At 45.4% G+C, this 27,477-nt stretch overlaps 1 protein-coding gene across 1 annotated transcript in view; it reads left to right on the top strand.

Annotated features, from left to right (window-relative positions):
* Nucleotides 1–27,477, top strand: part of NSD2 (nuclear receptor binding SET domain protein 2) — a 117,014-nt gene that overhangs the window by 27,957 nt on the left and 61,580 nt on the right. Inside the window, 2 exon segments of the mRNA XM_056541252.1 lie at nucleotides 15,482–16,071; nucleotides 26,675–26,828. Of these exon segments, the coding sequence (XP_056397227.1) occupies nucleotides 15,541–16,071; nucleotides 26,675–26,828 (685 nt within the window). The 5' untranslated portion in view covers nucleotides 15,482–15,540.

Genomic DNA, 27,477 nt, shown 5'->3' on the forward strand with positions numbered 1-27,477 from the left:
AATCCTAATAGCAGCCATCGCTTCGGCTTTGATTGGTTTTCCCTGTAGTCAGCTTATGATAGAGGAGTAGATCCCTTATGTATTAGGACTAGTGCTGGGCCATATGACCAAAAATGAGTATCACGGTATTTTTCTAAAGTATCACGGTATTTCACGACATTTTTTTTTTTTTTTTTTTACATTGAGACTTGCATTGAGGTGACGTAGCGCAACTAAATGATCTGAACACTGGGGCAGTGGAGTACCCTTTTAAATAGATGTAACAAACAACCCTACAGCCTCCAGCTGTTGCAAAACTACAACTCCCAGCATGTTGGACTATATAGTAGTGTATAGTATAGATCAGTGTTTCCCAACCAGGGGTGCCTCCAGCTGTTGCAAAACTGCTACTCCCAGCATGTTGGACTATATAGTAGTGTATAGTATAGGTCAGTGTTTCCCAACTACGGGTGCCTCCAGCTGTTGCAAAACGACAACCCCCTAGCATGTTGGACTATATAGTAGTGTATAGTATAGGTCAGTGTTTCCCAACTACGGGTGCCTCCAGCTGTTGCAAAACGACAACTCCCAGCATGTTGGACTATATAGTAGTGTATAGTATAGGTCAGTGTTTCCCAACTAGGGGTGCCTCCAGCTGTTGCAAAACTACTACTCCCAGCATGCCCGGACAGCCGTTGGCTGTCCGGGCATGCTGGGAGTTGTAGTTTTGCAACAGCTAGAGGGCCTCCACAGCTGGAGGGCCTACTGTAGGTATAGTATATTATACAGACCCCTGTCCGTCCCAGAACCCTGACTCCCCTTCCCAGTTGCTGCAGGGACCGTCTGGGGAGGGTGGTCCGGGCCATCCATCCTTCCTGTAGTGTCCGGCGGCATTTCGGGTGGAGGCTGAACCGGTCCGGGCAGCCCTTCTTCTCCGGGGGTCATCTTCTCCACTCCGGGCAGGCTCCGGCCTAGTAACGCTGCATAGACGCCGCTGCGCAGTGACGTCCGTGCGCAGCGACGCACTTGACGTCACGGCGTAGCAGCTTCTATGCAGCGTACTAGGCCGGAGCCTGCCCGGAGTGGAGAAGATGACCCCCGGAGAAGAAGGGCTGCCCGGACCGGTTCAGCCTCCACCCGAAATGCCGCCGGACACTTCAGAAAGGATGAATGGCCCGGACCATCCCCATTACGGGTAAGTTTAATTTTTTTTATTGACTCGGAGGGTGGGGGAGGGGCCCGACCGGTATAGCGGTATGGGCAAAAATCCATACCGTGAGAGAAAAAAAAACGGTATCCAGTTCATACCGGTATACCGCCCAGCACTAATTAGAACGGCAATTTTTAGTCAGAGGTGCGCTCTGATCATGGTTTGCATGGTCGCTGGGTATTTTTTGACGGGTACCCTGCGGGCCTGTCAGTAGGCGGCAGACACCTTGTACCGTGAAAGACTGGGTTCACACCACATTTTTGCAATACAGTTCCCATATCAGGTTTTTGATTAAAAAAAAAAACTGATTCCTCAAAACCTGACTGAACTGTATCAAAACGGGTGTACACATTTTAGTCCGTATACTTTTGAAAACCGTAAACGGTTTGAAAAATAATGTCTGTTTGCATCCGTTTTTTAAGAAAAAGAAAGTAAAAGTTTTTAACTTTTCACTCCATTATGAATAAAGTTTCACATAGTGCTGGGCGGTATGACCGAAAAATGTGTGTCACGGTATTTTTCAAACTTAAGGCGGTTCCACGGTATTTGACAGTATTATTTTTCCACTCATTTCTCCCTTACCCCACCCCCACCGAATGAACTATCAGCCGCAGCGCTGTCCCCACATCGGGGGACAAATCATGTTACCCGCAGGCGCTGATCTCCTTTTCCTCCTGTGAGCCGCGGTGCTGGAAACGAATGAGTTGTGAGCCGTGGATGGAGAACGGAAGCCGTAACCTCTCCCTGCAAGCGCTGATCAGAAGTTCTGCAGCGGTCCACTGGCTTTCAGCGCTTGCAGGGGGAGGTGACGGCTTCCGTTCTCTGTCCTGCGCCGGCGGCTCACAACTCATTCGTTTCTAGCACCGCGGCTCACAGGAGGAAAAGGAGATCAGCGCCTGCGGGGAACATGATTTGTCCCCCGATGTGGGGACAGCGCTGCAGCTGATAGTTCGTGGCGGGGGGTGGGGGGAGAGGAAAAGCAGGACAGCGCCCGCGGGTCATATGTGATTAGTTCCCCAGCGCACTGCGGCTGATAATTTATTCATTCGGGGAGGGGGGGCGACCAGATTAGGGAAAAATTCACATCGTACAGAAAAAACACACCAGTATTCAGTATGAACCGGTATATCGCCCAGCACTAGTTTCACTTGTTTTATTGAAATTCCGAGAAAAAAAAACTGTGCAAAGTCCAAAACCGTATGGTTGAAACCGTACGCACATACGGTTCTCTACAGTCCCCATGTTAAAAAATACAGTGTTTTACCCAGACCAAAAACTGTGGTAGACTACGGTTTTGGATACGGGAAAAAAAACTGACAAAGCTGTACAGGGTGCAAAACGGACACAACCTGATGCATCTTTTGGCATACGGTTTTCAATACGGTTCCGTACGGTTTTCAAATTGAAGATGTATACTGGAACTGTATAGCAAAAACGTGCTGTGAACCCAGCCTAAGGCTGGGTTGACACCATGTTTTTGCAATAAAGTTCCTGTTAGGGATCGACCGATATTGATTTTTTTTTTAGGGCGGATACCGATAATTTAACTTTGAGGCCGATAGCTGATAACTTATACCGGAATATCGGTATAAGTTATCGGCTATTCCTCCAAACCAGCCACCCGCTTCTCTCCCCCTACCTGTCCTGGTGTCCTCCCTAGTCCAACCACCACCGCTGCTGCCCCTTTGCCTCCCCCATCCCCAGTTTTATAATTACCGGGGTCCGCGCTACTTCTGGCTCCGGCGGAATCCTGAGCTGTCGCTGTGCGCACTGACGATGACATCGCTTTGAGGACGTCACTCGTCAATGCGCAGCACACAGGACGCCGCAGGAGCCAGAAGTAGTGCGGACCCCGTGCCCCGATAATTATAAAACCGGGGATGGGGGAGGCAATGGGGCGGCGGCGGTCTCGGGCCGGGGGGGTGTTGTATTATCGGCAAAGTAGTTGCCGATACGGATAATGTCAAAAATCGTCAATATCGGCCGATAATATTGGCCAAACCGATAATCGGTCGATCTCTAGTTCCTGCATCGGGTTTTTGATAAGCGGATTCTTAAAAACTTTATCAAAACGTGTGTACAAATTTTAATCCATATAAGGTTTTAAAAATGATGTCCGGTTGCATCCGTTTAAAAAAAAAAAAAAAGTGTACGTTTTTAACTTTCCACTCCATAATGAATAAAGTTTCACTTGTTTGATTGAAATTCCAAGAAAACATCTGTGCAAAGTCAAAAACCGGATGGAACCGTATGCACATACAGTTCTGTACAGTTCCCACTGACTCCCATGTTAAAATATATATATATATATATATATATATATATATATATATATATATATATATATATATATACATTTCAATACAGTTTTTTTCACCTGGACCAAAAACAGTGGTAGGCTACGGTTTTGGGTACGGGGAAAAAACTGACAAAACTGTACAGGATGCCAAACGGACACAACCGGATGCATCTTTTGGCATACAGTTTTCAATGGAGAGTCAAAGCATACGGTTTTCAATACGGTTCCTACAGTTTTCAAATTGAAAGCGTATACGGGAAGTGTATAACAAAAACGTGGTGTGAACCCTAAGGTCCCTTTCACACTACAGGTATCATCCTGTAAAAAACCTCCGTCATTACTACTGTCAAATAGTCCCGAAAACGGCCGTCAAAAATCCCATTCCTGTCAATGGGATTTTTTTGACCATCCTTTTGCATCAGTTATGTCCGTTTTTACTAATCTCCGTTATTTTTGACGGCACAAAAGACGGTGCGTGCACAAGTTTTTGTTCCGGCAAAAATAAAGGTGAAATAACATCCATTAAAAGGATAGGGGATAACATGTCTAGGGTCAGAGTACCTCTTTAAAGGGGTACTCCAGTGGAATCCTTTTTTTTCTTTTTTTTTTGTGCCAGAAAGTTAAACAGATTTGTAAATCACTTCTATTAAAAAATCTTAATCCTTCCAGTACTTTTTAGGGGCTGTATACTACAGAGAAATCCAAAAAAGAAAGGAATTTCCTGTGATGTCATGACCACGGTGCTCTCTGCTGACCTCTGCTGTCCATTTTAGGAACTGTCCAGAGCAGCATATGTTTGCTATGGGGATTTTCTCCTGCTCTGGACAGTTCCTAAAATGGACAGCAGAGAGCACTGTGGTCATGACATCACAGGAAATGCATTTCTTTTTTGGATTTCTCTTTAGTATACAGCCCCTAAAAAGTACTGGAAGGATTAAGATTTTTTTTTTTTTTTTTATAGAAGTGATTTACAAATCTGTTTAACTTTCTGGCACCAGTTGATTTAAAAAAAATTAAAAAAAAGTTTTCCACTGGAGTACCCCTTTAACGTAAAAACTTGTTTTTCAGTATTGGTTGCTTTCTGATGCCTTTATGGATAAATGACACGTTCCCAGGTGAGGACTTACCGTATATTATGGCCTTTATACGAGGCTCCTGTTTCTCCTATGCTCAGTTAGGGAACATTGATGTCATAGAGCAGTGGTTCCCAAATAGAGGTGCCTCCAGCTGTTGCAAAACTACAACACCCAGCATGCCCGGACAGCCTTTGGCTGTCCGGGCATGCTGGGTGTTGTAGTTTTGCAATCGCTGGAGGCATCCTGGTTGTGAAACTCTTTTTTTATAGAGGCTGATGCCATCTAGTAGCCAGAGAAGAGAGCCACAAAGGATCAGTGACATCCGAGGACTCTGTACGGTGCGTTGGGCTGTGTTCACATTGTGGTCAAAACTCTGATTGCAGCCTCTGTCTCAAATTCCATCAGATTTGGCAATAAAAATTTGCAATGTGCGCTGCACGTATTTTCTGGTAAGTTTTAGTTCTACTGAGGCCCTATTTACTATTGGAGCTCTGTATAAATTGTGGTTAAAGGGGTACTCCGGTGAAATTATTTATTTATTTTTTTAAATAAACTGGTGGCAGAAAGCTAAACCTATTTGTAAATTACTTCTATTAAAAAAATCTTAATCCTTCCAGTACTTATTAGCTGCTGAATGCTACAGAGGAAATTCCTTTCTTTTTGGAACACTGATGACATCACGAGCACAGTGCTCTCTGCTGACATCTCTGTCCATTTTAGCAACCGTGCATAGCAGATGTATGCTAAGGGCGGCATGGTGGCTCAGTGGTTAGCACTGCTGCCTTACAGTGCTGGGGACTTGGGTTCAAATCCCACTAAGGACAACAATAAATAAAGCGTTATTATTATTATTATTATTATTATTATAATAACGTCAGCAGAGAGAACTGTGCTCGTGATGTCATCAGAGAGCATTCCAAAAAGAAAAAGAATTTCCTCTGTAGTATTCAGCAGCTAATAAGTACAGGAAGGATTACAATTCTTTTAATAGAAGTAATTTACAAATATGTTTTAACTTTCTGCCACCAGTTGATTTAAAAGAAAAAATGTTTTCACCGGAGTACCCCTTTAAAAAAAAAAAAAAAAAGTATGGGGAAATGTGTTAAAGGGGTTATCCAGGAAAAACTTTTTTTTATACATCAACTGGCTCCAGAAAGTTAAACAGATTTGTAAATCACTTCTATTAAAAAATCTTCATCCTTTCAGTACTTATGAGCTTCTGAAGTTGAGTTGTTCTTTTCTGTCTAAGTGCTCTCTGATGACACCTGTCTCTGGAACCGCCCAGTTTAGAAGCAAATCCCCCATAGCAAACCTCTTCTACTCTGTGCAGTTCCCGAGACAAGCAGAGATGTCAGCAGAGAGCACTGTTTCCAGACAGAAAACAACAACTCAACTTCAGCAGCTGATAATTATTGAAAAGATTAAGATTTTTTAATAGAAGTAATTTACAAATTTGTTTAACTTTCTGGAACCAGTTGATATAAAAAAAAAGTTTTTCCTGGAATACCCGTTTAACAATGTGCGCCAAACATGCACCAACATTTATTATTTATTTTATTAAATTTTTTTATGAAAAAAAAAAAATTTGCCATCTATTTAGCTGAAATGTTAACCTGATTTTCTTCTTTTTCAAAAACTAAACCATTTGTTACATTTTTGCCATCTGTATTTCCCCCATGTGATCTTTCTCTAATGGAAAAGTTCCCAGATACATTTAACCTCTTCAGGACATAGGGCGTATGGATACGCCCTGCATCCCGAGTCCTTAAGGACCGAGGGCGTATCCATACGCCCGTGGGAATTCCGGCCCCCACCGCTAGCCGGTTGGGGACCGGAGCCGGATGCCTGCTGAAATCGTTCAGCAGGCATCCCGGCATATCGCCCAGGGGGGTCATTATGTCCCCCCATGTCGGCGATGGCCGCAGATCGCTGGACAATTCAGTCCAGCGATCTGCGGCGATTCCGGGTCAATTGGGTCTCCAGTGACCCGGAATTACTGGCTGTTCGGGGCCGTCTCTGACGGCCCCGAACAGCCAGAGCCTGCAGGAGTGAGGTGGCACTGGTGCCACCTCACGATCGCCCTGATTCGTCGGCCGGATTACCGGCCGACCAATCAGGGCGCCTGCTGCGGGTGTCACTCCCGCACCCGCTCCACCCCTCTTCTGGAGAGCGGGTGCGGGACGTGCACCCCGGGTGCTGGGGACCCCGATCCCCGGCGCCCCTGTTGGGATCGGGGCCCCAGGAGCAGCGGCGGCGAGACTGACCTGCAGCGTCTGGATCGTTGGAGGTGAGTGACAGCCTCCTTCTGTTGCTTAGCAACAGCTCCCAACATGCAAAAAGGGCATGCTGGGAGCTGTAGTTATGCAACAGCAGGAGGCAGACCACCACAACTCCCAGCATTCCCTTATGGGCATGCTGGGACTTATGGTTTTGCAACAGCTGGAGGCACATTCTTTCTATGGAAAAGTGTACCTTCAGCTGTTGTCTAACTACAACTCCCAGCTTGCACAAACAGCTAAAGTGCATGCTGGGAGTTGTAGTGGTGCATCTGCTGATTGCATAACTACAACTCCCAGCATGCCCGTTGGCTGTCGGTGACTGCTGAGAGTTGTAGTTTTGCAACAGCTGAAGGCACACTGGTTGTGAAACTCAGAGTTTTTTTAACCTAACTCAGTGTTTCACGACCGGTGTGCCTCCAGCTGTTGCAAACTACAACTCTCAGCAGTCACCGTACACCATGCACCGTACATACTGGGAGTTGTAGTTTTGCAACAGCTGGAGGCACACTGGTTGTGAAACACTGAGTTAGGTCTCAAACTCAGTGATCCATAACCAGTGTGCCTACAGTTGTTGCAAAACTGCAACTCTCAGCAGTCACCGACAGCCAACGGGCATGCTGGGAGTTGTAGTTATGCAACAGCTGGATGTCCCCCCCCCCAATGTGAACGTACAGGGTACACTCACATGGGCGGAGGATTACAGTAAGTATCTGGCTGCAAATTTGAGCTGCCGCAAACTTTCTGCTGCAGCTCAAATTGCCAGCGAGAAACTACTGTGAACCCCCGCCCGTGTGACTGTACCCTAAAAACACTACACTACACTAACACAAAAAATAAAATAAAAAGTAAAAAACACTACATATACACATACCCCTACACAGCCCCCCTCCCCTCCCCAATAAAAATGAAAAACGTCTGGTACGCCACTGTTTCCAAAACGGGGCCTCCAGCTGTTGCAAAACAACTCCCAGTATTGTCGGACAGCCGTTGCCTGTCCAGGCATGCTGGGAGTTTTGAAACAGCTGGAGGCACCCTGTTTGGGAATCACTGGTGTAGAATACCCCTATGTCCACCCCTATGCAATCCCTAATTTAGGCCTCAAATGCGCATGGCGCTCTCACTTCGGAGCCCTGTCGTATTTCAAGGCAACAGTTTAGGGCCACATATGGGGTATCGCCGTACTCGGGAGAAATTGTGTTACAAATTTTGGGGGGTATTTTCTGCTTTTACCCTTTTTAAAAATGTAAAATTTTTGGGAAAACAAGCATTTTAGGTAAAAAAAAATTTTTTTTTTTTACATATGCAAAAGTCGTGAAACACCTGTGGGGTATAAAGGTTCACTTAACCCCTTGTTACGTTCCCCGAGGGGTCTAGTTTCCAAAATGGTATGCCATGTGGGTTTTTTTTTTTTTGCTGTCCTGGCATCATAGGGGCTTCCTAAATGCGGCATGCCCCCAGAGAAAAATTTGCGTTCAAAAAGCCAAATGTGACTCCTTCTCTTCTGAGACCTGTAGTGCGCCAGCAGAGCACTTTTCATCCCCATATGGGGTGTTTTCTGAATCGGGAGAAATTGGGCTTCAAATTTTTAGAGGTATTTTCTGCTATTACCCTTTTTAAAAATAAAATTTTTTGGGGAAAACAAGCATTTTAGGTAAAATTATTATTTTTTTTTTTACATTTGCAAAAGTCGTGAAACACCTGTGGGGTATTAAGGTTCACTTTATCCCATGTTACATTCCCCGAGGGGTCTTGTTTCCAAAATGGTATGCCATGTGTTTTTTTTTTTGCTGTTCTGGCACCATAGGGGCTTCCTAAAGGTAACATGCCCCCCAAAAACCATTTCAGAAAAACGTACTCTCCAAAATCCCCTTGTCGCTCCTTCCTTTCTGAGCCCTCTACTGCGCCCGCCGAACACTTTACATAGACATATGAGGTATGTGCTTACTCGAGAGAAATTGGGCTACAAATACAAGTAAAAATTTTGTCCTTTTACTCCTTGTAAAAATTCAAAAATTGGGTCTACAAGAACATGTGAGTGTAAAAAATGAAGATTGTGAATTTTCTCCTTCACTTTGCTGCTATTCGTGTGAAACACCTAAAGGGTTAAAACGCTGACTGAATGTCATTTTGAATACTTTGGGGGGTGTAGTTTTTATAATGGGGTCATTTATGGGGTATTTCTAATATGAAGACCCTTCAAATCCACTTCAAACCTGAACTGGTCCCTGAAAAATACTGAGTTTGAAAATTTTGTGAAAAATCGGAAAATTGCTGCTGACTGTTGAAGCCCTCTGGTGTCTTCCAAAAGTAAAAACACGTCAATTTTATGATGTAAACATAAAGTAGACATATTGTTTATGTGAACCAAAAAAAAATGTATTCGTAATATCCATTTTCCTTACAAGCAGAGAGCTTCAAAGTTAGAAAAATGCAAAATTTTCACATTTTTCATCAAATTTACAGATTTTTCACCATGAAAGGATGCAAGTATCGACAAAAATTTACCACTATGTTAAAGTAGAATATGTCACGAAAAAACAATCTCGGAATCAGATTGATAACTAAAAGCATTCCAGAGTTATTAATGTTTAAAGTGACAGTTGTCAGATGTGCAAAAAACGCTCCGGTCCTTAAGGTGAAAAAGGGCTCAGTCCTGAAGGGGTTAAAACCTCTTGGTCATTTGGGCACATTTTTGCTTATGTCCAATAAACCAAATGTTTCCAAAAATCATGTTACGGAGTGTGAGGGAAAACTCCATGAAAATTTCATGTGGAATTGATGGCATCTGCTTAAACTCTTGTTCTTGTCAGTTCTTAGTTTTTCATTACATACTATGTAGTCCTGTCCTGGTAATAATCCTTCCATTATAGCAGCAGTTTATATATAGAGCTATTTATGGCCTCTGGTAATTTACTTTATAGGACATGTAGGTCAGAGCCCATCTGAGTACAGTAAAGCTGGTCATAGACGTAAGATCTGCGCCCCCTCGGCACGGAGCATCATATGACTGCTCTACTGTGGACTAAAACTTTACACGGCCATCTTTACTTTGACACCCGGGACCCCCTATGTATTTTTTTCATGCGTTTTTTTGGCGGGGGTGGATCCTGTCCTTATGTGACTGTTTTGGCATGTCAGATGCCAGAAATCCCAGCATTTTTTTTTTTATGGTAGCAAAGAGAAGGGGTATGTGTGTGTGTGTGTGTGTGTGTGTGTGTATATATATATATATATATATATATATATATATATATATATATATATATATATATATAATATACACACACACACACACACACACAGTACAGACCAAAAGTTCTACAGTACACACCTTCTCATTGAGTTTTCTTTATCTTCATGACTATGAAAATTGTAGATTCACATTGAAGGCATCAAAACTATGAATTAACACATGTGGAATTATATATATAACAAAAAAGTGTGAAAATGTGTCATATTCTAGGTTCTTCAAAGTAGCCGCCTTTTGCTTTGATTACTGCTTTGCACACTCTTGGCATTCTCTTGATGAGCTTCAAGAGGTAGTCACCTGAAATGGTTTTCGCTTCACAGGTGTGCTGGTGTGGAGGAGGAGGTGTGATGGTGTGGGGGAGGAGGTGTGCTGGTGTGGGGGAGGAGGTGTGATGGTGTGGGGGGGGGGGGGTGCTTTGCTGGTGACACTGTTGGGGATTTATTCAAAATTGAAGGCATACTGAACCAGCATGGCTACCACAGCATCTTGCAGCAGCTGCTATTCCATCCGGTTTGCGTTTAGTTGGACCATCATTTATTTTTCAACAATGACCCGGACAATGACCCGAAACACACCTCCAGGCTTTGTAAGGCTAGGTTTAGACTACGGAATTTCCGACAGAAATTCAGCCGTAAAATTTCCGTCCGAAATTCCGCTTGCTAAAATGTCTAGTATAGTGAATGGGTTTCCGTTCACAAATTCACACTTCAGAATTTGTGAAGCGGAAAATCCGCTTAGAAATTTCCGCCTGAAGAAAGGCGGTGCTCTTTCTTCAGGCGGAAATCCGCGCGGATCACATTGCAGTTTATTGGAGACGGCAGTGTCCGCGCGGTCCTAGCGCCGACTGATTCAGCTGCCGCTGGCTGCACTCGGAATCACCGGGCGGAAATTTTCTGCCTGGAGATTCCGTAGTCTGAACCTAGCCTAAGGGCTATTTGACCAAGAAGGAGAGTGATGGGGGGCTGCACCAGATGACCTGGTCTCCACAGTCACCGGACCTGAACCAAATGAGGGCAAAAGGGCCAACAAGTGCTAAGCATCTCTGGGAACTCCTTCAAGACTGTTGGAAGACCATTTCAGGTGACTACCTCTTGAAGCTTATCAAGAGAATGCCAAGAGTGTGCAAAGCAGTAATCAAAGCAAAAGGTGGCTAGAACCTAGAATATGACATATTTTCACACTTTTCTGTTATGTCTATAATTCCACATGTGTTAATTCATAGATTTGATGCCTTCAATGTGAATCTACAATTTTCCTAGTCATAAAAATAAAGAAAACTCTGAATGAGAAGGTGTGTCCAAACTTTTGGTCTGTATTGTATATAGGTGTGTCTTCTTCTCTGGGTGTCCCCCTACCCCACACTATGACAGCTGGGTACCCGACCCTCTTCTATAAGATTTGAATGACCTTTCAACCCAATGCTTACATTTACAGCGGCAAAGGTTTGAGGCCCAGACGACACAATGTGCACAATGTTCACGCAAGGTGCATACACTGGACAAATATAGGTGGAAATTTGCTGCTTATTACAAGACTAAGGCTGCATTCACACCACATTTTTGTAATACAGTTTCCCGTATCAGGTTTTTGATGAAAACCGGATTCCTCAAAACCTGACTAAACTGTATCGAAACGTGTGTACACATTTCAACCTGTATACAGTTTGAAAAATGATGTCCGGTTGCATCCGTTTTTTAAGAAAAAAAGCATATACATTTTTAACTTTTCACTCCATTTTGAATAAAGTTTCACTTGTTTGATTGAAATTCCACGGAAAAAAAACTGTGCAAAGTCAAAAACCGTATGGAAAAGTATGCACATACAGTTCTGTACGATTCCCATTGAGTCCCATGTAAAAAAAAAAATGTATACGGTTTAATACAGTTTTTCACCCGGACCAAATACTGTGGTAGACTATGGTTTTGGGTACGGGAAAAAAACTGACAAAACCGTACAGGATGCAAAACGGATACAACCTGATGCCTCTTTTGGCATACGGTTTTCAATGGAGAGTCCATGTATACGGTTTTCAATACGGTCCCGTGCGGTTTTCCCATTGAAAGCGTATACGGGAAGTGTATTGCAACAACGTGGTGTGAGTGCAGCCTAACAAAGTGTCTTTAGGATAAAGGTGATTTTTCCTTTTTGCATTTTAGTTTTTTCTTCCTTGCCTTTTTAAGAGCCATCATTTTTATTTTATTTTTTTGTTTCCATACACAGACCCATATGAGGACTTGTATTTGGTGCAAGCAATTGTACTTTATAATGACACCTTTTCATTTGACCATAAAATGTAAATGCGCAACAAAAAAACAGTGGGACGAAAAGCTGCAATTTTGGAAAAAAATGTTTTTTAAACATTTACGCCGTTCACCATACAGAACCACTAACATTACATTTTAATTGTTCAGACATTTACTTACAATACCAAATATGTTTTTATTTTTAACTTTTTTTTTTTTATGGAAGAAGTGATTTAAAATTTTTATGGGGGAGGGGCTTTTTTTTTTAAACCAAAAAAACTTTTTTTCTTGACAACAATCCCTCGAATACTGCTGAGTGCTGTGCATAGGCGTATCACTGATCGGTACTATCTGCAATCTAATTCTATAGTCTGCCTCTTTAAGAGCTTGTTTTTTGCAGGACCAATTGTACTTTGTAATGACTTCCTTCATTTTTCAATAACCTGCAAATTTAGGGGGGTTCCTTTTTCTTAGGCTGTTTACTATGCGGACAAACGAACACGTTATCCTGATACTTCCAGTTAACGTGATTACAACCCAATTTGTATAGTTTGTCATGTTTTACTATTTTTTAAAAGTCTTAAATTTATGTTAATCTGCTATTTTCTGATCCCTATAAGATTATTTTTTCGTCTACCAGGCTGTATTGGGGGGGGGGGGGGGGGGGGCGGAGCTCATCTTTCATTTTATCGGTACTCTTGTGGTATTGATCGGACTTTCTGATCACTTTTTACCCAATTCTTGGGTTTGGTATTTTTTCACGCTTACACCATTCATGGTATGGGATAAATAGTTATATTTTAATAGTTCAGACAATTAAGCACACGGCGATGCCAAATTTGTTTATTTTGATTATGCGAACATATTTAAACTTTTAATATTGGTGATTTAGGCCTCGTTTTCATTGCTGTTCGCATCTGACCCGTTAAGGGTCCGATCGGCCTAAAACGGATCGGGTGCAAACTGCTACTATCTGGTCCCGACGGACGCCTTTCATTTACACTTTTTTTTTTTCTCTCTGTCAAATTCCCATCCTCCATGCTGAATTGCCGACGGAAATCCGAATAGCGGAGTCCGACGGCAATGTGAACGAGGCCTTAAATGTTTAATATTGAAGTGGCTAATGTTTGTGTGTTAAACAGTTTTATTTAAAAAAAAATTTGGGTCCCCCATGGGGACATGTTCGGAGGCACAATTAGATTTCTTATACAAATCAATGTCTATCTATTGAAGAACTATGGATGGCAGTAAGGGGTTTTGTGGTAGGTGTTTAAAGGGGTACACCGCCCCTAGACATCTTATCTCCTATCCAAAGGCTAGGGGATAAAATGTCTGATCACGGGGGTCCCGCAGCTGGGACCCCCACGATTTCTGTGCAGCACCCGTCGTTCTTTTAGAATGCTGGGTGCGGGCGGTGGGGTTGTGATGTCACAGCCACGCCCCGTGTGACGCCACGCCCCTCAATGCAAGTCTATGGGAGGGGGTGTGGCTCTGACTTCATGACCCCCTCGTGGTTGGACTGGAAGAGGGATTCATGATTCACTTACATGACCACAAGGGACCATTTAAATGTCCCATTAGAAAATGCTTTCAACTTTGACACCGATGATTAAAGGAAAACTGTTGGCCTGTTCAACCACACTAAACCCAAAACACTGGGTTATAGTGTGGGTGAACAGGAGTCCAACAAGGGGTCACTTACTTAAAAGTCCAGAGATATGTCCCCCAGAATTCAGTGAATTGCGCACAGGGGGTGGAGCTTCGCCAGCTCAATTTACATATTCATTGTCCGTGACTATCCCACTTCACTAGGATGTGCAGTCACAGACATTGAATATGTAAATTGAACCGGTGAAGCCCCGCCACCCGGTTCACTGAATTTAGGACAAATTAGGGGACATATCTCAGGACCTACTGGATATATTTTTGTAAGTGACCCCTCATTGGACTCCTTGTCACCCACACTAATAATCCAGTGTATTGGGTTTAGGGTAGGTGAACTGACCGTTTACCTTTAATAACCAGCCGTAGCGATTGCTGGATATTATCGGCGCCCCATTGTTACTGAAATCGTCTACGGCTCGCCGGGTATGGAGCAGCCCAAGTCAGGACCCCGCTCCATACACCCTTAGTGACACCATGTCGTGGATGGTCATTGAGGGAGGACAGTCTCTTTTTCATGCATGCCCGTGGCCTGAGCCGAACCAGGTGGTCCCCCTATGTGGAGGAAACATCTGTGCACGTCTTTGGCAGTGCTCCTTTGTACAGGGTCTATTGAATGCTCTTGAATTTAGGTTGCTCCTGGGCACAGAGTCTCTATCGTACCATTCGGTGCTTTATATACTTTTTCCTGTGGTTCACGACGTGGAGGCCATAAAGGAGGCCTGGCGCCTTATGAACTGTTTTAAGGGCGCTATATGGCTGGCCAGGAACTGCCTCATGTGGCTGTACGCTTGCGGCAATTCAATCCCATGTGGCCGTACCCTTGCGGTGCATATCCCTGAACAGGTGATGGTTCTGCATCAGTAGGTATTGCCTAATGTACAGCTTTTTGCGGAATATAAAATACGGCTACATTTACGCATTATGGGCCCCAGACCTAGAATTGACCCCCATCAGTTCTCCTAAAGCGACATAGACCATGATAAGCTTCTGTTGAGTAGAACCATTGGGATTCCAGTTCTTGTCGGACATGATACGGACTAATGCAGATGTTTTATGGCCATTTTAAATTGACTTTAACCTGTTAAATCTTTCTCTTTGGCCTATATTCTCTATATAGGGACTCCTGTAAGGCTGGGTTCACATCACGTTTTAGGCAATAAGGGGCCGCATACTGGGCTCTCCCGTATTCCTGCCGTACGTGGCCCATATGTAACGTATTTCAATGAGCTGACCGGAGTGATACGCTGACTCCAGTTGGCTAATTTTTGCCCCGTATGCGGTTTTCCCACCGGACCTAAAACCGTGGTAGTTGCATATGGGAGCACTCGGATTTAGCTCCCCCCCCCCCCCCCCCCCAACCGTATGAGGTCCCGTATTGCCTAGAACATGATGTGAACCCAGCCTAAGACTGTGTAAGCTAAATGGGGACTGTAGTTGAGGTTCATAGTTTCTAAAAGTTTTTGCCCCTTTTGTTTTGCAGTAGTGTAAGACTGGATGACTACTTGAAGTTCTGTACAGAAGTTTAAACTATTGAGCACAATGAAGCAAGTTCCTCACATCATTCCCAATCCCGCTGTGAAAACGTCGTCCCCGGAGGTGAGCCGTGAGTGCTCTGTTTTCTTGGGCAGAGCTCAGATTTCCACTACAATACAAGAGGGCGTCATCCAGAAGCTGAACGGCCATGATGCATTGCCTTTCCTTCCGACTGACAAATTGAAGGATCTCACCTCTCGGGTGTTCAATGGGGAATCTGGAGCTCAAGAAGCCAAGGTGCGCATTGACGCTCCAGAGATTCAAGGCATTGAGACACCGCCCATCGCAATTCCGGCCAAGAATGGATCTCCAGAGATAAAGCTAAAAATCACAAAGACCTACATGAATGGAAAACCCCTCTTTGAATCCTCAATATGTGGGGAGCAAGGGGAAGAAGCTCCCAAACCCGAGGAGACAGAGACCAAAAGCAAAAGAGGAAGGAAACGGAAAAGTATAAAATTTGAGACTGTTGAGGAGAATAAACCAAGTGAAGAAACCCCCGAGAAGTCAAGTTCTGCTGAATCCCCTGAAGATAAGGTAATCGTTTTTCAAACCTAAATTTTTAAGGAAACATTCATTGAATAAATTCCTGCTGGTGGCCTATGTTCACACAAGCATCATGTCTTCCATCTGTAATGGATTACTTATTAAAGGGGTTCTCCGCCCCTAGACATCTTATCCAAAGGATAGAGGATAAGATGTCTGATCGTGAGGGTCCCCAGCGAAGGGGTCTCTCAGCTGCGGCACCCCAGACATCTGGTGCGCGGAGGGAACTTCGCTCCATTCCGCATGACTGCCGATGTGGGGCGGAGGTTCGTGACGTCGGGTGCAGCGCCTGAGGCTCGTGATGTCACGAACACGCCCCCTCAGTGCAAGTCTATGGGAGGGGGCGTGACTTCCGTCACGCCCCCTCCCATAGACTTGCATTGAGGGGGAGTGCCCGTGACGTCATGAGCCTCAGGCGCTACACCTGACGCTCTAAATGAACACCTGGTGCAGCAGGGAGATCGCGGGGGTCCCGCCGCTGGGATCAGACCTTTTTTCCCCTATCCTTTTTTGGCATATAGCTTGGTATGTGGGGAGTCGGAGACCTTGCACCCCTTGAATTACAGTAATGCAGGCGAATACAACCGGAGAAAGAATGACACCCCCCCCCCCCTCAACACCCCTTCATGTGGAAATAAAGAGCCATCTGCAGAACAGAAGGCCGTAGTTGCATCATTCTGTAGTATCAGTTCTTCATTTCTATCTAGTAATAGAAGTGGAAGTAAGTTTGATTCGGCCTTTATCTAACTCTTTATGAAGGGCCTAAAAATAAAATCTTGTTTTTTGCAGAACTTTGCAGAAAAAATAAATAAAATTAAAATCAAGAATAAGCCTCCAAGTTTGAGAGTAGAAAAAAAGATAATAATAAAAAGTTCTTTCACAAGAGACAATTTATTTAAATTGTTTACTGGGGTTATCCAGGAAAACTTAATAAAAAAAATAAATAAATAGCCATATATATATATATATATATATATATATATATATAATATATCTCTTACTATGGCTATCTACATCAGATTGGTGGAGGTCTGAATACTGGCACCCTCGCCAATCAAATGTATTGTTCACTAGGATCAGCGCTGGAGATTTTGAATGAGCTTAAAGGGGTACTCTAGTGAAAATCTAAAATAAAATAAAAAAATCAACTGGCTCCAGAAAGTTAAACAGATTTGTCAATTACTTCTTTAAAAAAAATCTTAATCCTTTCAGTACTTATGAGCTTCTGAAGTTGAGTTGTTCTTTTCTGTCTAAGTGCTCTCTGATGACACGTGTCTCGGGAACTGTCCAGAGTAGAAGCAAATCCCCATAGCAAACCTCTTCTACTATGTGCAGTTCCCGAGACAAGCAGAGATGTCAGCAGAGAGCACTGTTGTCAGACAGAAAAGAACAACTCAACTTCAGCAGCTGATAATTATTGGAAGGATTAAGATTTTTAAATAGAAGTAATTTATAAATCTGTTAACATTTCTGGAGCCAGAATAATAAAAAAAAAAAGTTTTTTCCTGGAATACCCCTTTGCCCCCCCTGCTTAATCTCAATATTTAAAGTTGTCCCTTGAATGTAAGGAGAAGTCAGCATGCTTGCTCGACAGCTGCTGAATAAATCTCGGCGCTCGACTATGTTCATGAGTCCGCTAGAGAATGTATGGAGCATCAGTCAAGCATGCAGGCTGCCTCCCCATTTACTCTGCTTACATTTGGCCTCCATTCTCATGATCAGCGGGGATCCCACCAGTCAGACCCGTTCAGATCAGCTGGTTATAACCTATGCTGTAGATAGGGGGTAACTTTTAAACTCTGGATAATGTCTTTAATGGAAAAATGTCAGCATAGTTGCGTAAACATTTGTAGGTTGGCTTAATTAAATCTGTGATTGTGAGACTAGGGTAATGCACCTATTTAAAGGGGTACTTGGGTGGAAAACCTTTTTATATATATTATTTATTATTATTTATATTATTATTATTATTATTTTTTAAATCAACTGAACCCAGAAAGTTAAACAGATTTGTAAATGATTTCTATTAAAAAATCTTAATCCTTCCAGTACTTATTAGCGGCTGTATATTGCAGAGGATATATTTTTCTTTTTGGATTTCATTTGTCACGACCACAGTGCTCTCTGCTGACACCTCTGTCCATATCCATATCAGGAACTGTCCAGAGCAGGAGAAAATCCCCATAGCAAACATACTGCTCTGGACCGTTCCTAAAATGGACAGAGGTGTCAGCAGAGAGCACTGCGGTCGTGACAGAAATGAAATCCAAAAAGTCCTGGTGAGCTGGTACTCAACGCACCAGGGCGTACATTTAAGTCCTATGCATAACCGTGAGCATCAGAGCGATGCTCGCATCATGCGCGACAGGTCCCTGCTGCTGATAGCAGCCAGGGACCCGCCCGTAATTGCAGACATCCGCGATCGCGCAGATGTCCGCCATTAACCCCTCAGATGCCGTGATCAATACAGATCACGGCATCTGCAGCATCGCGGTACTTTGAATAGATGATCGAATCGCCGGCAGCGCTGCCGCGGCAATCCGATCATCCAGAACAGCAGACGGAGGTCCCCTCACCTTGCTCCGGCTGTCTCCCGGGGTCTTCTGTTCTGGTCTGCGATCAAGCAGTCCAGAGCAGAAGATGACCGATAATACTGAGCAGTGCTGTGTCCTATACATAGCACTGAACAGTATTAGCAATCGAATGATTGCTATAAATAGTCCCCTATGGGGACTATTAAAATGTAAAAATAAAAATTAAAATAGTAAAAAAAAAAAAAAAAAAAAAAAAAAAGTGAAAAACCCCCTCCCCCAATAAAATCGTAAATTGTCCCATTTTCCCGATTTTACCCCCAAAAAGTGTCAAAAAAAAAAAAAAAATATATATATATATATATATGTATATATATTTATATTATATTATATACATATTTGGTATAGTCGCGTGCGTAAATATCCCAACTATTAAAATAAAATGTTAATGATACCGTGCGGTGAACAGCGTGAACGTAAAAAAAAAAAGTCCAATATAGCTGCTTTTTTTTATAACCTTTTATTCACAAAAGTTTTATATAAGCAAATATGGTATCAATAAAAAGTACAGATCACGGCGCAAAAAATGAGCCCTCATAACGCCGCCTATACAGAAAAATGAAAAAGTTATAGGTCTTCAAAATAGGGGGATTTTAAACGTACTAATTTGGTTAAACAGTTTGCGTTTTTTTTTTTTAAGCGCAACAGTAATAGAAAAGTATGTTATCATGGGTATTTTAATTGTATTGACCCAAAGAATACTTTTCATTTTTACCGTAAATTGTACGACGTGAAATGAAACCTTCCAAAATTTGCAAAATTGCAGTTTTCTTTTTAATTTCCCCACACAAATAGTAGATTTTTGGTTGCGCCATACATTTTATGTTAAAGTGAGTGATGTCTTTTCAACGGACAACTGGTCGCGCAAAAAACAAACCCTCATACTAGTCTGTGGATGAAAATATAAAAGTTATGATTTTTGGAGGCGGGGAGGAAAAAACGAAAACGTAAAAATAAAATTGTCTGAGTCTTTATGGCCCAAATGGGCTGAGTCCTTAAGGGGTTAAGCATTGACCAATCTTTGGCAGTTTATGTCAAAAACTGGATGGACCCATCTAGGAGAAAGCAGGGAATCCTCTCCGAAGTTAAAGGGGTACTCCGGTGGAAATCTTCCTCTTCTTTTTTTTTTTTTAATTTTTTTTTTAATCGACTGGTTTCAGAAAGTTAAACAGATTTGTAAATTACTTTTATTTAAAAAAATCTTAATCCTTCCATTACTTATTAGCTGCTGAATACTATAGAGGAAATTCTTTTCTTTTTGGAACACAGGGCTCTCTGCTGACATCATGACCACAGTGCTCTCTGCTGACATCTCTGTCCATTTTAAGAACTGTCCAGAGTAGGAGAAAATCCCCATAGCAAACATATGCTGCTCTGGACAGTTACTAAAATGGAAAGAGATGTCAGCAGAGAGCACTGTGGTCATGATGTCAGCAGAGAGCTCTGTGTTCCAAAAAGAAAATAATTTCTTATGTAGTATTCAGCAGCTAATAAGTACTGGAAGGATTAAGATTTTTTAATAGAAGTAATTTACAAATCTGTTTAACTTTCTGGCACCAGTTGATTTAAAAAAAAAAAAAGAGATTTTTTTTGTACTCACCGTAAAATCTCTTTCTCGTAGCATTCATTGGGGGGACACCTAACTGATGGGTATATGCTCTTCCACTAGGAGGCGCTGACACTAGGAAAAAGAAAAGTCTGCTCCTCCCTGGCAGGATATACCCGCCCACCTGCAGTGAGGCAACCAGTTTTGTCACAAAGCAGTAGAAGAAGCCCGAGAGGAAATACGTCCGAAGGACCATAGAAAGGAATCCCGGAAACAAACCAAGAACCGGAAAAAAGAAGAAATGGGTGGGTGCGGTGTCCCCCAATGAAGGCTACGAGAAAGAGAGATTTTACTGTGAGTTCAAAAAAATCTCATTTTTTCGTTTGCTCTTCATTGGGGGACACCTAACTGATGGGACATACCAAAGCAGTCCCCTAGGGTGGGAAAAAACAAACACCAGCGAAAAGGAGACAGTCCAAGACTGAACTCTCATGCCCGCAAGGTCTATGGACGAGTCCCCAGGACGGAGACATACTAGGCCCAGAACAATGAGTTCCCGTAAGGTCTCCCATCCAAGGAGAAGGACCAGAACACCAAGGGAAAAGGTCAATCCTCTGTAGAGACCCAAGGCACCTGGGTCAATAGAGAGACAAGAAAACTTCCAGAGAGAAGGGAAGGAGAGCAGAACAGGAATACCGCCCCGACCAAAGGATCACTGAGAAGTCGGGGGCCGGCCGCTACAAATGTCCAAGAACTGAACCTTCATCAAGACTCAAGGAATCGGAGAGCCGCCTGAAAAGAAGGCACACCGCAGCATCGCAGGGCAGAGTCCAATCAAGGGAACCAACAGTGATAGAAAAGAGTGGTATGAGAAGACCTGAGCAGCCTCAAGAAACATCCCGTCAGAACGGAAATGGAGGAGAACCAATAAGAGCCCAGCTGGGACTCCCAGGGTCCGGACATAGGAAGAATTACCCCAGAAGACCTGGGGTCAATGCAGTACGACTGACCCAGACCAAAGGGAAAGAAGGACATACAGAGCACTAGGCTGTGATAGCGGACAGAAAGCACACAAGCCTAGACTGTTAAATCCATTGTTGGATGCATCTTAGCAAAAACCAAATGGTCCCTCTACGAGGGAATACCAAGGGTGGTCGAGACGACAACTGAAGTAGAGACCTACGGCAGCACCCTGATCCCCGCACCCAAAGTGAAAAGGGGAGCGGCAAGCGCGCTAACCACAAAAGGAGCAGGGAAATGCAAATACTGGGTGGACGAAGCCCCCCAGCTCCAGCGGCAACCCTTGCCGCCTGGAGGAGCCACCGTGCGATCCAAGAGGGATCGGAGCCCCGCACTCCGAAGTTGGGCAAAAAATACAAGACCTGTTGAGAGTCAATCCAGATAGTGACGAGGAGGCACCTGAGTCACCCGGACAGAAACCCTGGAAAAGAACACCCGGAAGTACATGGAGGGGCTGAACCGACAGGCGCACCAGCAGGCCCCATGTCAGAACAGAGGTGCTCAACCACCCCGGAACTGTGGATACAACAGCACCGGGGGCCCCTGAGCGCACTACCGAGCAAAGAAGGTGGCTCTACACCTACGAAGCGGTCCTAGCATATGTAGGAACACAGACATGAGGATCCCCAACAACAGCGGTGAACCAAGACTGCAGACACTGTGAAAACATCCACAGGACCAGCAGGAAAGGAGTTAAGCCCACAACAGACCAAGAGTGCAACCTAAGAAAGGAGAACAAAGCGACGCTGCTGTTGTTCCAAAAGGCCCCGAAATCCACAGACAAAAAAACAAAAACCCACACCCAAACTCCTAATGGTGCTAGACACCAAGGCTGCAGACTCGGGGGAGGAAGAATGGATGTGGAGCAGGAAAAAAGGCGTCACAGTGTGACCTACAGAAAGAAGGGACCTAAGAACCCACTTGTACAAACTCTGCGGGACTGCACCTGGGAGAGAGACACCGGACTACAGCTGCAGTGACAGCCGAATGTGGGAGGTGACCAGGTGGATTGTAACACCAAGCAGACACAGTCCGGCAATAGGGCAAAAAAGACTCTCGCTACGACTGGTCCCGCACACGACGACGCACAGTGGGAGAGATACCGGCCTTTAGACAGAGTAGCAGGCATGCAGAGAGGGACCTTCCAAGCAGGCTCCCCAGTAAACCAGTATGTGGTGCAGTGCATAAGGCACATGGGGAAAATCGGAGAGACTCCGACAAAAACTACCATGGCAGAGGTGAACTACTGTCCACAGGGCGACAATGCATGGTAGATGACCCAAAGCAGCAGTCGGCTGAGCAAGGAACCCCCCTAGACCGGAGGGAAGGGGAACAGCCAGACCGGAGATAACTGCGCACCTATGACAAAGGTGGAAGGGCGGGGAGGCCAAGAAACCCCGCCCCCTGGAGACAGAGAAGCAAAAGAACCGAGTAACATATCCCTGACATCCCGCATAGTGTCTTTGGACACGCTGGGTCAGTTCCACGTATACCACGCACCACAGTGGGGTACTGGAACACTAGCCGCAATAAAACATCGGCCGTGAGATAGTTGGCAGAAGAAAAATGCAGACAACTGTCTGGCCTACCGATATGAGTCCCTAGGGGACAGCGAGTCATCCCGGCGGGAACCTCAGCGAGTTATCCCAGCGGGAACCTCACTCAGTAGTGAGGTTTTGGAAGACCAGTCGCAGATAAACCGGTGATGTGATGCGTAACAAGTGGCGCAGGAAACCTTGCAGACCATTACCAGGTAGACAGGTAGAAGACCATGGAAAACGAGACAGTGTATTGTCACCTCGCTCAGTAGGGAGGAACCAGAAACCCAGCCTCAGATACATCAGCAGACGTGTGATGTATGACAGGCGGTGCAGGCAACCATACAGCCTACCGGCTGGCTCACTGGCATGGACCAGAGCAGATAATGGAACACTCCGTCGGACACCACCCACAATAGTGAGGTACCAAAACTGCAGAAGCAGAGACAACATTTGGTTGACATAGGACAGGCGGTGTAGACCACCAAGCAGACGAATGTCTGGCTTACTGGTAAGGGTCCAAGACAACGATGCATACCTCCCCGGCAATGAGGTACCAGAACTCAAGCTGCAGATACAGAAACCGTTTGAAGTTTGACAGACGGTGTAGGCAACCCTGCAGATCACTATCTGGCTAGCCGGCCTGGAACCACAGAAGACAACCAAGCATGCCACCGGCACTTCCTGAGCAGTGAGGGACCGGAACCCCAGACGCAGATACATCAGCCATCTGATGTATGACAGGCGGCGTAAGCAACCATGCAGACCACGGTCAGGCTTACTGGCAGGGATACACCGACGACAACTATTCATCCCATCGGTACCTTACTCAGTAGAGAGGAACTGGAACACCAGCCGCGGACACATCAGCCGTGTGATGTATGAAAGGCAGTGTAGTCAACTATGCAGACCACTGTCTGGCCTACTGGCATGGATTCACGGAAGACAACCATACACGCCAACAGTAGTGAGGAAACAGAACTCTAATCGCAGATGCAGCAGCCAAGAATCATGTGACCTCAACCGTGAGATGTGTGATAAATGACAGAGGAAACCATGCAGACCACTGTCTGGCTTAGTCCTCCATATACCGCACCCAGTAGTGGGGTATCGGAACTGCAGCGACAGATAGATGAGCCATGATACGTGTGACAAACGGCAGAGGAATCCATGCAGACCACTGTCTGGCTTACTGGTATGAGTCCTGAAGGCACATCGGTCAGTTCTCCATACACCACACCCAACAGTGGGGTATCGGAACTACAGAAACAGATACATGAGCCGGGAGACGTGGGACAAATGGCAGAGGAAACCATGCAGACCACTGTCTGGCTTATTGGTATGGGTCCTGAAGGCACATCGGTCAGTTCTCCATATACCGCACACAGCAATGGGGTATCGGAACTGTGTAACGGATACATCAGCCGAGAGACATGTGGCAGACGGCAGAGGAAACCGTGCAAACCGCTGTCCGGCCTACAGATATGGGTCCAGATCAGACAGCGAATCACTCCCAGTAGAGAGGTACCGGAAGGCCAGCCGCAGGTACTCCAGCGGGTAGAGGAGTGACTCCAGGAACCCAGGGCTGTAGGCATTAAACTCAAAGCAAATACAGTGTAATGCAAGGATTGGCCACAAGAGGGTGCCAAACTACACCAAATGGCCAGAAAAGTTGCAGTTTTTTTTTAATTTTTTTTATATTACTTATGCAAAATTGCGTTTCCACCCTCTGGGAGAGGGGTGGTGGAGCTAAGCCCACTCCCTCACCTCCAAAGGGAGTGAGTCGCCGTGGTGGGGAATATAGACCCCCACTTTACTGCTTTAAGGACGGGGACATGTACCAGTCCCAGTCCAGCAACACACCTCCCGCACTAAGGTTGCGTGAGCGGCCAGGTCCCGCTCTGAAGAAAGACGGGGGCGCAGCTAATCTCCGAGTCCCCATCCGGAAGCAGGGTCCCGCTGTGAAGACGGGGCGGAGCTAAGCTCTGAGTCCCCGTCGGGAGCAGGGTTACGCTGGAAGAAAGACGGGGGCGGAGCTAAGCTCCGAGGTCCCGTCCAGCTCAGAGTCCCCGTCCCTCTGGCGGAAGAGATGTTGATCGTAGCGCGAGGGACAGCAGTGCCCGGTGCGAACCCCCGCGCAGACTTGCGACCGCCACCCGGAGGCTACACTGGCCGTAACCCCAACCGCCAGTACAACTCCCTGCAGCACGCCAGTCCAGAGAGCACGCTGTGGGGAGGAGAGGGGCCGAGCTAAGCCTTGTCAGGAGAGGCAAATAATCTCTCTCTCCTGTCGGCATTCTGAAGGCAGTGCCGCCAGAGAGCCTCCCCACAGCTGAAAACCCCAGGTTCCCGCTCTGAACTTGGGAAGAAGGGGGGAGGAGTTACCTGCCTCCATTATGGCTTTGGCCGCCGGTCAGTACACGGAGCTGGAGCCGTGACTGTGGAGAAATGAATAAAGGAAGCTGCCGCAAAAATCGGCAGCTACCTGGACAAGTGACATGAACAGTGAGAGCCCCAACCCCATTAAACATCGGGCCAATGACCCCATAAACCGCCCCCACAAGAGTCAGGCCCCACAAGGAAAGGAATAAACCCTTAAGTCCCATGCAGGGAAGGGAGGGGAACATACTCACCCGACCATCTTTACATACTCACCCGACCATCTTTACATACTCACCCGACCATCTTTACATACTCACCCGACCATCTTTACATACTCACCCGACCATCTTTACATACTCACCCGACCATCTTTACATACTCGCCTATCTTCACATACTCACCTAGAGACGTCTTCAGCCAGCATTTTAGTCACCTGCACGTCATGCTGCTACAGCCCAAGACGAGCAGGGAAAATAGGGGGACCTGGACCCACGGTGCAACCCCAGGCGTTGGCCGTTGTCAGGAAGGGTTTAAAGGGGTAGTCCAGTGTTGAAAAACTTATCCCCTATCCTAAGGATAGGGGATAAGTTTGAGATTGCGGGGGGTCCGACCGCTGGGACCCCCTGCGATCTCTCTGTACGGGGGCCAGGCTCTCCGGCCAGATAGCTTGTGTCGACCTCCGCACGAAGAGGCGGCCGACAGGCCCCCTAAATACATCTCTATGGCAGAGCCGGAGATTGCCGAAGGCAGCGCTTCGGCTCTGCCATAGAGTTGTATTGAGGGGGCGTGTCGGCCGCCGCTTCGTGCAGAGGTCGACACGCCCCCTTCCCGCGGGCTGTCGGGGCTCCGTACAGGAGATCGCAGGGGGCCCCAGCGGTCGGACCCCCCACGATCTCAAACTTATCCCTTATCCTTAGGATAGGGGATAAGTTGTTCACCACTGGGTTCACCACTGGACTACTCTTTTAACGGTGCATTGGAATCTTCGTCAATGTCCCGTGCCCCTTAGCCACACATGGGGGAACAGGTAGCGCCATGCTCCTGAACCCCCACCTGAAAAAGGGAAACAAAAAGGAGTAAAGAACCTCACTAATCAGCACTTACTAGAAAATAATAATTAAAAGACCAGGTCTGGAGCTCCAGATTGTGTGTCCACCTCCTACTGACACTAGCTAAAACTGATTACCTCACTGCAGGTGGGCGGGTATATCCTGCCAGGGAGGAGCCGACTTTTCTTTTTCCTAGTGTCAGCGCCTCCTAGTGGCAAGAGCATATACCCATCAGTTAGGTGTCCCCCAATGAAGAGCGAACGAGAAAGTTTTCCACCCCTTTAAGGTTCTGTAAAGCTTCCCCAGACATGGCTCAATCCCGGTATATAGGCCTTTTGCCGCAGCTCGTAAGAGTGATTCTAGTAATATTTCCACTAGATTGGCTTCCCTGAAGATTTGCCTTACGTCTGTACATAACCGAGGCTCATTTGACGGTTAACTCTTTATTCTTTTTTTCTTTCCCAATAGTCTGCTTCAGATGTAGACACTTCTAACCTCCAGGAACATGAAGAAATCAAATTCTCAGTCGGAGATCTGGTTTGGTCCAAAGTGTCTGGCTATCCCTGGTGGCCCTGTATGGTGACCTCCGATCCTGTTCTGCATAACCACACCAAGATAAAAGGTACATTGTTTTCTTTTATAAAAAAAATTTCACAGTAGATATTTATGGGCAATTGATTTGCGCTTTTGGGCACTTATGGGGGCAATAAAAAAATAAAATAAAATGTTTTGTCCTAAAGGCCAAAAAATGGCCAGTCTATAGTGGGTTATATTCCATTGCTTAGGCCGGTGTTTCCCAACCAGGGTGCCTCCAGCTGTTGCAAAACTACTTCTTCCTGCATGCCCGGAGAGCCGTTGGCTGTCCGGGCATGCTGAGAGTTGTAGTTTTGCAACAGCTGGAGGCATCCTGGTTAGGAAACACTGTATTAGGTGCATAAAGGAGCTGACCATGTGAGCCTGTAAAGTGTGGTAGTAGTGATCAATCATGAAGCATGAAGGTTACATATTGACAACAGGATACACTCTTTGTTCTCCTGAATTGTGGTTGTTGATTAGGATGTCATTTATTTGCTTTTTTATACACAATTAATAGCTTTTACAGTATATAATAGGCCTGTAACTTTGTAACTAGTCACACACTATTTAACCTCTTCAGGACATAGGGCGTATGGATACGCCCTGAATCCCGAGTCCTTAAGGACCGAGGGCGTATCCATACGCCCGTGGGAATTCCGGCCCCCACCGCTAGCCGGTTGGGGACCGGAGCCGGA

This window comes from Hyla sarda, chromosome 1 (genome assembly GCF_029499605.1).
Source record: "Hyla sarda isolate aHylSar1 chromosome 1, aHylSar1.hap1, whole genome shotgun sequence".
Classification (NCBI taxonomy): Eukaryota; Metazoa; Chordata; class Amphibia; order Anura; family Hylidae; genus Hyla; species Hyla sarda.